This window comes from Schistocerca gregaria, chromosome 1 (assembly GCF_023897955.1).
Source record: "Schistocerca gregaria isolate iqSchGreg1 chromosome 1, iqSchGreg1.2, whole genome shotgun sequence".
Lineage (NCBI taxonomy): Eukaryota > Metazoa > Arthropoda > Insecta > Orthoptera > Acrididae > Schistocerca > Schistocerca gregaria.
In genome coordinates this window covers 500,628,654-500,643,728 of record NC_064920.1, presented here as the reverse complement: position 1 = coordinate 500,643,728, position 15,075 = coordinate 500,628,654, and the positions used below count along the sequence as shown (strand labels likewise).

The following is a 15,075-nucleotide window of genomic DNA, read 5'->3' as shown; positions in this document are numbered from 1 at the left end:
GTCAGTGTGGGTCCCGGTTGACAGTCGCCCACATTTTGTTGGAGTGTCCCCGCCTGCGCACCCTCCGGCAGACTTTTAATCTCTCGGGCACGTTGCCTTTGGTTTTATGCGACGATGCCTCCGTGGCTGACGACGTTTTAAATTTTATCCGTGGTAGTCCTTTTTATGGTTCCATTTAGGGGGGACCTGCCCCTTTCCCTTTCTGTGTATCTTGTCCTCGAGTCTCTCATTGGTTGCAGATTTTAATGTGTGTATTCGGATGGTTGACTCTTTCCCAATTTTTGTTCCCATGGTCAGTCAACCAGTCTCTGGCCCTCTTCTTTTCTTCCGTTTCTTTCTGTCCGGTGTTCGTCTGTACTCTTCTTGTCTCTAGTGTTCGCTGCCACATTGGTGTTCTTTCAGTGACTGGGGAGAGGGGCATCTCCTGCCCCCTTGGGGTTATACCTGTTCCGTAAATTTTGTTTCGCCTGTTTTTGGAATGGGGGACTGATGACCTTAGCTGTTTAGTCCCCCTTAAACATCCCAACAACCACCACCATAGATTAAGTATAGATGTACACATTCACAGTATAGCATAGATGTGTTCAATAGCCCACTACAATAACTCTGGTGTGTAAATCTGAATGTATAATTACTCAATTATCACAAGCCTTCTTTGTCCATAGATAAAAAACTATTGTTGTGATTCCATTGTGCAGTGAAGGGAGGGGGGGGGGGGTGTTTTAGGGGAATTGGGGACAGATGATTGGTACATACACTGCTGCCATGTTCTGCTGTGAACTGGCTTAGTAATACATGGGCCAGGGTGGTGGTCCTGGACACTTTCTGCGGCTCAGTAGCTGTACAAGAAAGTGAAAGAGAACAGGTTGATGACACTTCAGCACAGCTCAGCAAAGACTTATGTCAGTCTTGACTGCAGGACAGAGTTGAAACTGCCACCACACGAAAGAAATAGTATAATATCTTTTGAACAGCATGAGAACTAAACAAACCTAAGTTAGATAATATTGGCTAAAGCCACAAAATATCCTCTCATGCTTCGTAATATTGAATCTATTGTCTAGCACAATTGCAGACAGTTATTATTGAAATGTTCATGAGAACTCTGTAATGAATAAAAAGCCTGTACGCGGATTGCCACCACTCCCCCTCCCACCCTTGTCACTGCCCCACATGCTCTGAGGTAATCGTTCTCCTCCTACAATCTTACTCTGTGTGACCATCAGCATAGCAGTTCGTGTGAAATGTGAGTAATGACCTGTTTTCTCTTTTTACTAATTGCTAGCTTTGCGTATTTAATACTGTTGGGAAAGTACATCAACTGTTTGTTTGGTGTTTTTTAATACTTGTGAAACTCATTTTTGGACCATTTGTTGCAGATGAAATATTGTAGCACTGCATGCAAAGAACAAGCTTGGGAGCAATATCACCAGATTTTATGTTTTGTTCCTGGATCATCAAATCCTTTGGATGTTATGAATGAAACATGGAAGTAAGTAAATGGTTAATGGTGCAGTAGTTTCAGTGAAAGTTCTGATTTATATTCTTCTCATACCATTTTCTTTTCTTGCCTCTCTAGAAAAATACTTATATTCTATTCATTTTGTGTCTGCATTACCACAAAACACAATTTCTAATCACTTCTTTATAGTAATTCAAATGTTTCAGATGATGAATAGATGAGATGAGATTTGTTATCTAATTTGGTCTGAAAGTTTGTGGCAACAGAGCAAGACAGCAACCTAAATATTAAACATTTAGTTTGGTTTCAGTGAGAGTAAAGTAATAGAATTATTGGTGCTGTGTAAGTTTTAGCAGACACAATCTTCTGTTTCTCGTTTGGTGATATTGTGCCATATACATTAATTGTCTACAAAACATATGTTGGAAATATTCATATGTTGGGATTCAGACATCTGCAACTAGTCCCAGGTAATTTTTGGTTAATTTTGAATAAAATTTAATTTTTTCATCAACTTAAATAGAACCTTCCAAAATCGAAAGATGCAGAAGTTTCAGTACAACTGCTTTGTTAACAGGTTGATATTCTGTTGCACCACAGAGGTGCTTCCCTCAGCAGAAAGAACGTGCTTGGTTTGCTAGTTTCAGTACTGCCTAAAATCAGTAGCTTCTCTACTCCAGCCGAACATCCCACTGGTTACCATTGATGTCGCATCACTGTTTACCTCCGTCCCCCGTGTACAGTGCCTAATCAGTGCTAAGCACAAAATTTCCATGGGCAATCCAAAGCAATCATTCTTTATATTTTTATTAAATTTTCACTAATAATTGTAGTAAACTCACGAAGAACAAAATTCTGAGAAGATTAGAGGGTTTCAGTATAATGGTTCCTCCCTTAGCAACATGTTGCCTAGAGGTATAGAGAGGGTGAAGGCTTTCTACGTTTCTGGTGAGACAGCCATTAGTATGGAAAATCTCTTAGGGTTTGCTGCCAGGTACTAAAATCAGCTTTATTAAATATTTCAGCAATCCAACTGTTCACCACCTTCAGGAGAATGCTACTTCTGCTGCTGAGTCCCAATGAACTTGAACATCAGTTCTCAGCAGGACTCAGCAGCAGAAGCAGCATTCTCCTGAATATGGTGAACAGTTGGATCGCTGAAATATTGAATCAAGTTGATTTTAGTATCTGGCAGCAAACCTGAAGAGACTTTCAAGAGATTGCACCAAGCAAGCCTAAGGAGTCACAGTCATTAGTCTGGTTTAGGTTGACATTGACATCTTTGTTGTGTGATCTCTTCATGAACTTGACATAATTAATCTTATCAAAAGGAAAATTCTCTTGAGACAACTATAAAATTATGAGCCAACATTGCCTTCTGTAGATGAAATTTCAGTACAACTGACACACAAGTATGAGAGTACGTACAATATCCTAGCTCCTGGAACTAGTAGTTCCTTCTTCAGGGAAAGAGAAGGGTTATTGGCGGAAGAATAAAACAGAGGATAGGTCACTTGGATGGGTCGCTCGCATTCTGGCATCTGAATGACACGCCGTCCTTTTTACGAGAGTGGTTTGAAAAGTTCTCAGAATGGAATAGAAAAAGAGTACTTACGTCACTGAAACTTTTTTATTTTTCAATGTAGTCTCCTTGTAGATTAATGCACTTGGTCCAACGATGTTCCAGTGCCTTGATCTCATCTAGAAAATGAGTATTCTCCAGGCCTGCAAAATAGTTGTCAACTGTGGCTACCATTTCTTCGTTTGAAGTGAATCTTCATCCACCAAGAAAAATTTTCTGTTTTGGGAAGAGATGGAAGTCTGATGGAGCCATATCAGGTGAATAAGGTGGGTGCGGCAGCAATTCATACCTTAGTTCATGCAATTTTGCCATGGCAACAGCACATGTGTACGGGCGTGCATTGTCTTGGATGATGAATTTCTTCTTTGCTAAACATGGCCTTTTTCCATGTATGTTTTGTTGCGATTTGACCAGGTGGTTAGCATAGTATTCTCCAGTAATTGTTTGCCCAGTGGGGAGATAATCTACAAACAGAATCCCCTTTGCATACCAGAACACTGATGCCATGGCCTTTCCTGTCAAAGGAATTGTCTTTGTTTTCTTTGGTGGTGGAGAATCAGCATGTTTCCACTGCTCTGACTGTTGTTTTGTCTCTGGGGTATAGTAGTGCACACAATTTTCATCTGTGGTCACAAACCAGTGCAAAAAATCTTGTTCGTTTCTCCTAAAATGGGTCAAACATTGTCCATTCTCGTGCATTTTTGATCCAACATCAAGAGTCGCAGCACCCATCTTGCAGATAATTTTTTCATTTATAATTCTTCAGTTAAAATGTGATATACCCTTTCAGATGACATCTGGCAAGTGCAAGCAATTTCATGCACTTTCGATTGACGATCCTCCATGACCATTTTGTGAACTTTTGCAATGATTTCTGGAGTAGTGACACATCTTGGCCGACCACTGCATGGGTCATCATCTAATCTCTCCCAAACAAATTTAAATTCATTTGTCCACTTGGCAACAGTTTAATGTAAAGGAGCAGAGTCCCCCAATGTATTCTGGAAATTGGCATGAATGTCCCTTGTTTTCATACTTTTCTGTATGAAGTACTTGATCACTGCTGGACTCTCAATTTTTTTCCACCTTCGCAAATAACTACACGAGAACAACAACAGAGCCACGTCACTACCACAGCTTTCTTCCAAGAGCACTGACATGGCCTGTGTTTACACGCAACAGTCCTTTGAAAATCATGTGAACAACTCGTGCTAGCGCTGATCTCTCATTGTGATTCCGTGAACTTTTCAAACCACCCTTGTATCCTTTCACAACTTTATTATGAGACTTACGTTTAGACTGTAATTACAGGCAAACCAATAGACCTCTCACACCATGAGTTAGATCCCAATATTTTTCTTGTTTTATTTTGCACTAGGCTGTATGGAGCGATTTGATTGTTAGATAAATATATATTTTCATTATAGGTTGTAGTAAGGGTTGTCTGGCTTTGGGTTATTGACTAGGAACTGTTCAATGTAAAACTATATACCTTGAAATATATTTGCTCAATCTTAATGAAATTTTAATATGTTTTAGGCACATATACTGTTAGTGAAAATCTCAAGTCTCAGAATTCTTCAGCCACCCATAAAAATATCTTATGATTTTTCCAAAATAACTTTTTCAGCCCAGGATTTAACATATAACACAAAGTGAGGGTTTGTTTCGAAGGTCTCTTTTGTGATTATAAGAACATGCAGGTATGGTGATATGGATTTGGTAAAGAATAATACAGAAGAGTGGTTGTGTGCGATTAGCAGCATACATAGCTGTGAAATTGAGTGCAGCATTGCTGTGTGCCCTCACCTTCCTCCAGACAGTTGGGAAACAGGATGCTATTATTATTATCTGAATGCTGTGTTTATGATCCAATTGTCTCCATCATACAATGATACCTTCGAGGTCACTGCTGTCAGCAGATGAACTTGCAATAGCAGAAAATGCTGCTTATTTCTTTCGAAGTGAGGGTGTAAAAGTTGGTGACAATGTGTTTCTTTGTATCAGAAAGTGGAACGCTGTCATGGAATATAATTTTTGTCGATGAAGACAAAAGAGAATAATTAATATGTCACCCAGGTCAAGAAAGAAACAATGTCTTTGTCCAGGGCATCTGAAAATCCAACTCAACATTTTACTTTATGAACAGTTTGAAGAACTATTCATAATTTTTCATGGTTAAAGTATTCCTCATGAGTTAAAAATCTCCACCTGAAACTGATAGAAAATGTGACAAATTTTCCCTATATTTTAATCTCTGCCCTTCTGTAGGTGTTTAAAAACTTGAGATTATGTTTCAAAAAACTTAACAGAAAACCACTGCTAATGAAGGCTGTGACGGCTGCTGCATGCCAAAATACCTTCTTTAGAAGAATGAGAGCTACAAACACAGGACTACAAGATGTTTACAGAACAGACCTGGTGTGGGCAGAATCGTACAGTGATGTATGTGTTGCAAGAAAACGTCCTTGAATCTTTAGAAAACAGTTTTGGCAACTATAATCAATACCGAGGATACAGTCAACAAATTTATGAATGGTGCAGAGGGTTCAAGACACCATCTGCAGCTTGGAAATACATCATAATTTTACACATCAGAAATAAAGAAGGAACCACGACCAAATTAACTTGGCTCAGGTTAGTTGTTTTTATAGATCAAGTGCTATACCATACAATAGTCGATCAGTTGAGCATGTCATGGCTGAAAGGTGATATCGTATCTTGGATAGCACCAAAGAATAAGTCACTGCACCTGGAATTGACTGTTTAAGAAAATTCTCTAAGGCAGAGGTGATACTCCCAGCCAGAATTTTTAAACAACTCTCTATATAAAATCCACCTCACACTGTACAGTCACAGTGGTTGTAAATTCTTACAACCACAAAAGAGACCTTCAAAATAAACCCACACTTTCTGTTACATGTTTATTGTGGGTTGAGAAAAACTTACTTTAGAAAAATCATAAGAACTTTTTTATGGGTGACTGAAAAGTTCTTTAACTTGAGATTTCCACTACCAGTATACTGAATGTGTCTATAGCATATTAAGATTTTATTACCATCAAACAAATACATTTCAAGCTGTATTGTTTTAAAGTGAACAGTTCCTAGCAAAGACGCTCAAAACCGGACAGTACATACTACAATCTAAAATAAAAAATATATATTGAACATTAAAACCACAAAGCTCCATATAGCCTAATGCAGAATAAAACTAGAAAAATATTGGTATAACTCTTTCGTGAAGGCCTATTTGTTTGCTTGCAATTGAAGCCTAAACTCAAGTTTCCATCATAAAAAAAGTCCGATTACTGCTCGACCACCAGATCAGATTTAAAAGAAGGCACTGAAGCAATTAAGAGGTGAGCTGCTAGATTTGTTACTGGTAGGTTTGATCAACACGCAAGTATTATAGAGATGCTTCAGGAACTCAAATGGGAATCCCTGGGGAAAAGGGCCTTCCTTCTCGAGGAACACTGTTGAGAAAATTTAGAACCGGCATGTGAATCTGACTATAGGACAATTCTACTGTTGCCAATGTTCATTTCCCATAAGACCATGGACATAAGAGAAGTTAGGGCTTGCATGGAGGTATATACACCGTTGTCCTTCATTTTACAAATGTCACTCATTACTGATCAGTTACTGTACAATCTGCTTGTCATGTAGGGGGTTGATCCATTATGATGCCGAAACACTGACTGAATAGACATACAGTCTTAAATGTTTTTGTGTCTTAATGAACACAAGTGCAAATAAATAATTGTGTGAGCCATTAATACCACATCCAATCTGAATGACACCCTACTAAAAATAGGAAAGAAGTATTATTGCACTAGACCATCCTGTACTATAATTTGGTAATGAGGAGATGCTAGACACAGGTATAATTTGCTTCAGTTATGTACTGAAACTTCTTTAAAATTCCTTCCCTCACCTTCCAGGGTGACTTATTAACAGTCATATAATCATTAAAAAGCAGTGTGTGTGAGGACCTATGACACTCTTGAACATTGTCACCCCACAAAGTTCTTAGTCACATGAATGTCACTATTGAAAAGTCTGTATTGTACAACCTGCCAATACCAAATCCTCATGCCTCAGAACTGTTTAGTGCATCTACCACATAAATAGAAAAAGGAATTCCAAGTTTGAGGATATATTATTTCAGTGGTCATTAATTCAATGTCACTTTTGGCTTCATATATTAAAAACAAAGATTCCAAGACTTACCAAGCGGGAAAGCGCCGGCAGACAGGCACATGAACAAAACACACAAACACACACACAGAATTACGAGCTTTCGCAACTGGCAGTTGCTTCGTCAGGAAAGAGGGAAGGAGAGGGAAAAATGAAAGGATGTGGGTTTTAAGGGAGAGGGTAAGGAGTCATTCCAATCCCGGGAGCGGAAAGACTTCCCTTAGGGGAAAAAAAGGACAGGTGTACACTCGCGCACACACACACACACACACACACATATCCATCCGTACATACACAGAGACAAGCAGAATATGTCTGCTTGTGTCTGTGTATGTGCGGATGGATATGTGTGTGTGTGTGTGTGTGCGCGCGAGTGTACACCTGTCCTTTTTTTCCCCTAAGGGAAGTCTTTCCGCTCCCGGGATTGGAATGACTCCTTACCCTCTCCCTTAAAACCCACATCCTTTCATTTTTCCCTCTCCTTCCCTCTTTCCTGACGAAGCAACTGCCAGTTGCGAAAGCTCGTAATTCTGTGTGTGTGTTTGTGTGTTTTGTTCATGTGCCTGTCTGCCGGCGCTTTCCCGCTTGGTAAGTCTTGGAATCTTTGTTTTTAATATATTTTTCCCATGTGGAAGTTTCTTTCTGTTTTATTTACATCACTTTTGGCTTCCATAGACATAGATACACTAAACACAGTGTTGTCTGCTAGCATAAGTTGGTTGTGCTTAGTGAGCAAATTCAATACTGGCTGATGTCATTTTATTTCTATTAATTCTACAATTCCCATCAGCACCTTGTGTGTGTGTGTGTGTGTGTGTGTGTGTGTGTGTGTGTGTGTGTGTGTGTGTGTTTCTCGCACCACTTAAAGCAATAGTTTGAATGCTTCTGAACTCTAAGCAAGTAGTTGCTACAGTAACTATTGAACACTCTCACAGCTCCCAAAATCCTCCAGGTTTCAATGTAGGGTACTTCCACTTCCTCACTCCTAAAAAAGAAATGATAGTAATGTCCTGTCCCTGATTTAATCTGATTCAGATGACGTCTCGGATCTGACAATGCTGAGAAGGAGAATCAGCCACTTTCTTTTTAAAGAAATGATCTCTTTGTTTGTCTAAATGATTTAAAGAACCTTGTAAAACCTAAATCTGGATGTTGACAGCAATTTTATTCCCAATTCTCTCAAATGTAAGTTAGCTTTCGTAACCAATTTATCACCTTGTTTAATTTTTCTTGCACTTTTGTTTTTTGTACTCTCTTCCATAGCATTTTTTCCTGTCATTTTGTATTTACATTCTACTTTCTTTCAGTCAGTAAACATTTACCTCTTTTCTTTCTTTTCTCGTCTTATACTCTTTTCCATCTTTTTCCGCCATTTGTGCGCTTTTTGTTTCCATTTGTAACCAAAATTTTTTACCTGGTCATTAATGACACTTCATTACTAATGTTGGAGGTATTGCATTGTAACCCTCTCTCTTTCTCTCTCTCCCTCTCCCCTTCTCCCTCCCTCCTTCCCTCCTCTTCCTATGCCCTTTCTCTTTCTCTCAATTCAGTGGTTGGAGTATTTTCCTGCCCTCCAGTACTTGTACAGTTCTTTCTCTCCCTATTTCTTCTCTCACCCTTTATCTTCATGACATAACCTAATAAAACATGTTCTGCATAATAATAATTCAATCACTTTTTAATTCAAGTGTATGCAAGCCCAGTTTCTTTTACTTCTGCTTGGGTGACTGGTAATCACGCATTCTTCTTCACATTAAAATTTGGATAGTATAGCCACTACTACAAATTTCACACCTCTTTTAGTAATGGAACTAGTGTTAATTGAAGTAAGCTAAAGTACTTCCTGTTACAAATGGTATATTAAAAATGTATGCTCAACTGAAACTTGAACCAGGACCCTCGACTTCTGCAGTGAATGCCATTACAGAGTAAGCTATCCGCAGAGGACTGTGATGTATCTTCACAACTTCAATTCATTCAGTAACTCTCATAACTTCAAAACTTCTCAAAGCTCTTCTGCATACCTTTCTGAACTAACAACCATGGAACAAGGGAGGGGGGGGGGGGGGGGGGGGCAAAAAGAATCATACAGAAATTCGCTTAGCCAAACCTTTCTTCCAGAAGTGTTAGTCGATTAAGGTATGCATAAGAGCTTTTGTGAAATTTGGAGAGAGGGTTGGTACTGTAATGGTCACCAACATTGCTGTATTATGGGGGTGAAAGTGTTGATTAGATGCTGCTTCTGGTGAACATCTTGTTGTGTAAGTGAAATTAATTACATGAAACTGATCTGCTGAATAATTTATGTCTCATATGGGCAATGCAGATTTCTTTTCCTACTTGCAAATGTTCATGTCCTGTAATTTTGCTGATAGTGATCATGTCATGTAAGGGATTAAGTAACTCATCCCTACCACCATTACACAAAATAAGATATATTTGTCATTGAAAACCAAGTACCAGAAGTTTATTATGGACTTTAGCAAAGAGTACATTCTTGGACAACCAAAACCATGTTGAGTATTTTAAGTTAACACCAAGCAGTGGACAGGGTAAATCCAAAATTAAATGAAACAGTGCAAATGAGAATGCATGTATGCACTAACACATGCACATGTATTGCAGGGGAGATTAATGGTGGGATGGCTCACTTCATGGAGGCAGGTCTCATGTCAATACATTAGCAGCAGTGGAGAGAGATCATGGACAGCCACATTGCTCAGTTAAGGAATGTAAAAAGCTGGGAGAGAAGAATGGCATGCTGGCAGATTTATAGACTTTCCTTTCAAGGGTTTCTGCTGAGCCAGCCCGCTCTAAGCTCCAGATACCAATACAAGTTGGGGGTGACCTGAAAGAACCACTCCCAGCTCTAACAAGCCCAAGCCAATGGCAGGCATCTCCCACAGGTGGCAAAATTTGGCTGTATAGTGCCAAAGGCAGCGGAGGGGTTTCATGTTTGAGGCAATTGGTGCCATATTTATGGGACTGTACAATATTCATCTTCCTAATGTCCAAAGTTGGTGCCCTTTTTAAAAGCCAAAGTCTTTCTAGGGAGTTGACTAGCTGCTCTGGCAGTTCGCAATTAATATATTTCATTGGCTGATTAATTTTGATATTTGTGTTTTAACTTTCAAAACAGAGGGTGGCAGCTTCTCTTTCACAGCTGCTTTAGAAATGAAGTATTACAAGACATACTGATGAATAAAACTGTAAAGACAGATCCATGACTCATACTGGTGTACCACACTTGATTTTTTATCTTTGCCTTTCCCAGGCAGTGCTCTGAGTCTCAGATTGGCACACCACTTTAACCTGTCAGGAAGTTTCACAGCAGTGCTCACTCCATGTCTCTCCCCCCTCCTAAAGCCATGCAGAATTTTTTTTTTCCAGCTCAGGCCAAGGCACCAAAGCTTTATGAATTACCTAATATATAGAAGCAGGGTATGCCAGTAAGGTCGTACACTACATAAATAAGACAGGTATTAAGCTTTTATAAACTGCTTTGAAGCACCTTTAGTTATCTTTTTTATAGTGTGATGAGTTGTAACATAGTTCTATTATTTATAAAAGACTTGATGCAAGTCATCACTAATGTACTCCTTCAGAATATTGGCAGTCTTGTTATGCCACTTTGTGGTAATTATCTGTTTCATATTAAACCTACTAACAACAAAAAAGTGTTATCGTGGGAATTTAGTAAAATATAGTTAATTTTTTTCTTGAAAGAGGACACGATTCAGCAGCCTGTTGACCTACAGTATGTTATTCAGACAACTAAACATCCACCCTAGGATACAGGTTACAGAATAGAGTGGAAAATAAACAACATGCCTTCTTTGACATCCTAGTAATGAGGAATATACAATGCATGGGGCTCACAAAAGAGCTAAATGTATAGGTTAGAAGTCTTGAAGATGAGAGGCAACTCTTCAGCTAGATTGTAAGAAATCAAAAGGTTATAGTGCAAGTCAAATCTGGGTGTGCCAACTGAGCCTCCACTGCACAAGGCATTTTTCCCTACATTTGTTGTGAACAGACAAAATTGGTTGTATTTTGATAAATAAAACTATTAATCATATATAGTTGATGTTCTTGAGACATATTGGTTCTCATTTTCATCTAGTCCAAAGCAATGGATTAAAATTTGTAGAAACACCGAGATTTGAACCTGGGTCTCCTGCTTACTAGGCAGATGTAAGCACACTACTGTGGCTAACACTACTGCACACATTACATCTCCCACCCTGATGCAAATTACAACTCATGTCTCAGTCCACTGCTGCTGCATAGTAAGCAAGAGTCCTGGGTTAGAATTTGAGTGTTGGTACAAATTTTAATTCACTGCTTTGGCCTACATTATTATCGTAGATAAATAAAACATAATCTAGAAACAGTATTATGTTGACTAAAAAATTAACGATCTTTATTTGTAGTGTTGGGTTTCACTTACCATGTGCTTGGAGAAAATCACTTTTTACATTACGAAGTAATAAGTTACCATTATGATTCTGAAATACAGGGCATTGCAGAAACCTAGTAAAAATCATGCATTAAGTATTTGTGATAATGTGTTCTATTTTTCATAGTATGCAAGTTCTGGCTAAAGTTAACATACCTTGTTTATTTGCAGAGAATACAGTCAGCATTTAGAACTGAATGCTAGAAAGCCTAAATATAGAGCTCTGCAAATGAAAGTAGATGATCTATCTAAATAAGTCAAAGTCCCACAAATACAGCACTCCATGTGCATGTCACAACAATGACACTCTTTCAGTAGAAACAAGCATTTGCCCACAAAGGAGAATATTTGCTGGTATCACAGAAAATTTGGAGCTGCATCTTGACAGCATCAACCAACCTGCTGAAGCAGATTTCTTCACAGCTTGCAGCCTCTTCCCATATCTTCACCACAGACTCCTGCTTAACTCTGTAACACAGTTGTTTACTCACAGACTCCTACACCCTGCCAACCATGCTGAAAACAAAGTGACCACTATTGATTGATCATATGATGACTTGCTTTGTCAACTTCCTGAAGTCAGTTGTCCATTGTCTACTCAAACACTGGTAAAACTCTCAACAGAACATCACACTGTCGCCATGCCAGAACCACCAGTTCATGCCCTACCTCATTGTCTGTCCCAAAAGGGCTCTCTATTATGTTAATACCTGGAATCAGTCCCCCTTTAGGTAGCTGGGCCTCGCCACTCCATATTACATCTAAGAAGAGCAACGGGCTCAACGCCAGTATGATACTTGATCATTAACCTGTGCGACCTATTGAAATTTTGCTGTACATATTCAAAGCTAGTCAATTTTCTCCCTAATCAACCTCATCTGTTCTCTCTATTGTGTATGTATTGCAACAGATGATATACTCAAAACCACTGTTTTCACTCCCATTTGGACTGTACAAATTTCTTCAAATGGCATTTGTACTGTACAGTACTGCTCGGGCTTTCCAACGCTTCATGGACTGGCTTAACATGCTTCATAGATGAGATGACTAGAGGCCGAGTTCTGTCAATTCTCCATTAATGGCTTGTTTCTAATTATGTCCACTGTGCCAGGGTATCTGTTGTTGTTGTTGTTGTGGTTTTCAGTCCTGAGACTGGTTTGATGCAGCTCTCCATGCTACTCTATCCTGTGCAAGCTTCTTCATCTCCCAGTACCTACTGCAACTTACGTCCTTCTGAATCTGCTTACTGTATTCATCTCTTGGTCTCCCTCTATGATTTTTACCCTCCACTCTGCCCTCCAATACTAAATTGGTGATCCCTTGATGCCTCAGAACATGTCCTACTAACCGATCCCTCTGGTCAAGTTGTGCCACAAACTTCTCTTCTCCCCAATCCTATTCAATACTTCCTCATTAGTTATTTGATCTAGCCATTTAATCTTCAGCATTCTTCTGTAGCACCACATTTCAAAAGCTTCTATTCTCTTCTTGTCCAAACTATTTATCGTCCATGATTCACTTCCATACATGCCTACACTCCATACAGATACTTTCAGAAACTACTTCCTGACACTTAAATCTATACTCAATGTTAACAAATTTCTCTTTTTCAGAAACGCTTTACTTGCCATTGCCAGTCTACATTTTATATCCTCTCTACTTCGACCATCATCAGTTATTTTGCTCCCCAAATTGCAAAACTCCTTTACTACTTTAAGTGTTTCATTTCCTAATCTAATTCCCTCAGCATCACCCGACTTAATTCTACTACATTCCATTATCCTTGTTTTGCTTTTGTTGATGTTTATCTTATATCCTCCTTTTCAAGACACTATCCATTCCGTTCAACTGCTCTTCCAAGTCCTTTGCTGTCTCTGACATAATTATGATGTCATCAGCGAACCTCAAAGTTTTTATTTCTTCTCCATGGATTTTAATACCTACTCCAAATTTTTCTTTTGTTTCCTTTACTGCTTGCTCAATATACAGATTGAATAACATCGGGGAGAGACTACAACCCTGTCTCACTCGCTTCCCAACCACTGCTTCCCTTTCATGCCCCTCGACTTTTATAACTGCCAGCTGGTTTCTGTACAAATTGTAAATAGCCTTTCGCTCCCTGTATTTTACCCCTGCCACCTTCAGAATTTGAAGGAGAGTATTCCAGTCAACATTGTCAAAACCTTTCTCTAAGTCTACAAATGCTAGAAACGTAGGTTTGCCTTTCCTTAATCTTTCTTCTAAGATAAGTCGTAGGGTCAGTATTGCCTCAACTGTTCCAACATTTCTACGGAAGCCAAACTGATCTTCCCCGAGGTCGACTTCTACTAGTTTTTCCATTCGTCTGTAAAGAATTCATGTTAGTATTTTGCAGCTGTGACTTATTGAACTGATAGTTCGGTAATTTTCACATCTGTCAACACCTGCTTTCTTTGGGATTGGAATTATTATATTCTTCTTGAAGTCTGAGGGTATTTCGCCTGTCTCATACATCTTGCTCACCAGATGGTAGAGTTTTGTAAGGACTGGCTCTCCCGAGGCCGTCAGTAGTTCCAATGGAATGTTGTCTACTCCGGGGGCCTTGTTTCTACTCAGGTCTTTCAGTGCTCTGTCAAACTCTTCATGCAGTATCTTATCTCCCATTTCGTCTTCATCTACATCCTCTTCCAATTCCATAATATTGTCCTCAAGTACATCGCCCTTGTATAGACCCTCTATATACTCCTTCCACCTTTCTGCTTTATCTTCTTTGCTTAGAACTGGGTTTCCATCTGAGCTCTTGATGTTCGTACAAGTGGTTCTCTTCTCTCCAAAGGTCTCTTTTAATTTTCCTGTAGGCAGTATCTATCTTACCCCTAGTGAGATAAGGCTCTACATCCTTACATTTGTCCTCTAGCCATCCCTGCTTAGCCATTTTGCACTTCCTGTCGATCTCATTTTTGAGACGTCTGTATTCCTTTTTGCTTGCTTCATTTACTGCATTTTTATATTTTCTCCTTTCATCAATTAAATTCAATATTTCTTCTGTCACCCAAGGATTTCTACTAGTCCTCGTCTTTTTACCTACTTGATCCTCTGTTGCCTTCACTACTTCATCCCTCAAAGCTACCCATTCTTCTTCTACTGTATTTCTTTCCCCCATTCCTGTCAATTGCTCCCTTATGCTCTCCCTGAAACTCTGTACAACCTCTGGTTTAGTGAGTTTATCCAGGTCCCATCTCCTTAAATTCCCACCTTTTTGCAGTTTCTTCAGTTTTAATCTACAGGTCATGACCAATAGATTGTGGTCAGAGTCTACATCTGCCCCTGGAAATGTCTTACAATTTAAAACCTGGTTCCTAAATCTCTGTCTTACCATTATATAATCTATCTG

At 39.1% G+C, this 15,075-nt stretch overlaps 1 protein-coding gene across 2 annotated transcripts in view; it reads left to right on the top strand.

Annotated features, from left to right (window-relative positions):
• The window catches only part of LOC126354031 (histone-lysine N-trimethyltransferase SMYD5), an 84,439-nt gene that overhangs the window by 38,811 nt on the left and 30,553 nt on the right, over positions 1 to 15,075 (top strand). For both annotated transcript variants that reach the window (XM_050003377.1, XM_050003368.1), the window contains exon 5: positions 1,380 to 1,492. In XM_050003377.1, coding sequence (XP_049859334.1) covers positions 1,380 to 1,492 — 113 coding nt within the window. The remainder of the gene's footprint in view (positions 1 to 1,379; positions 1,493 to 15,075) is intronic.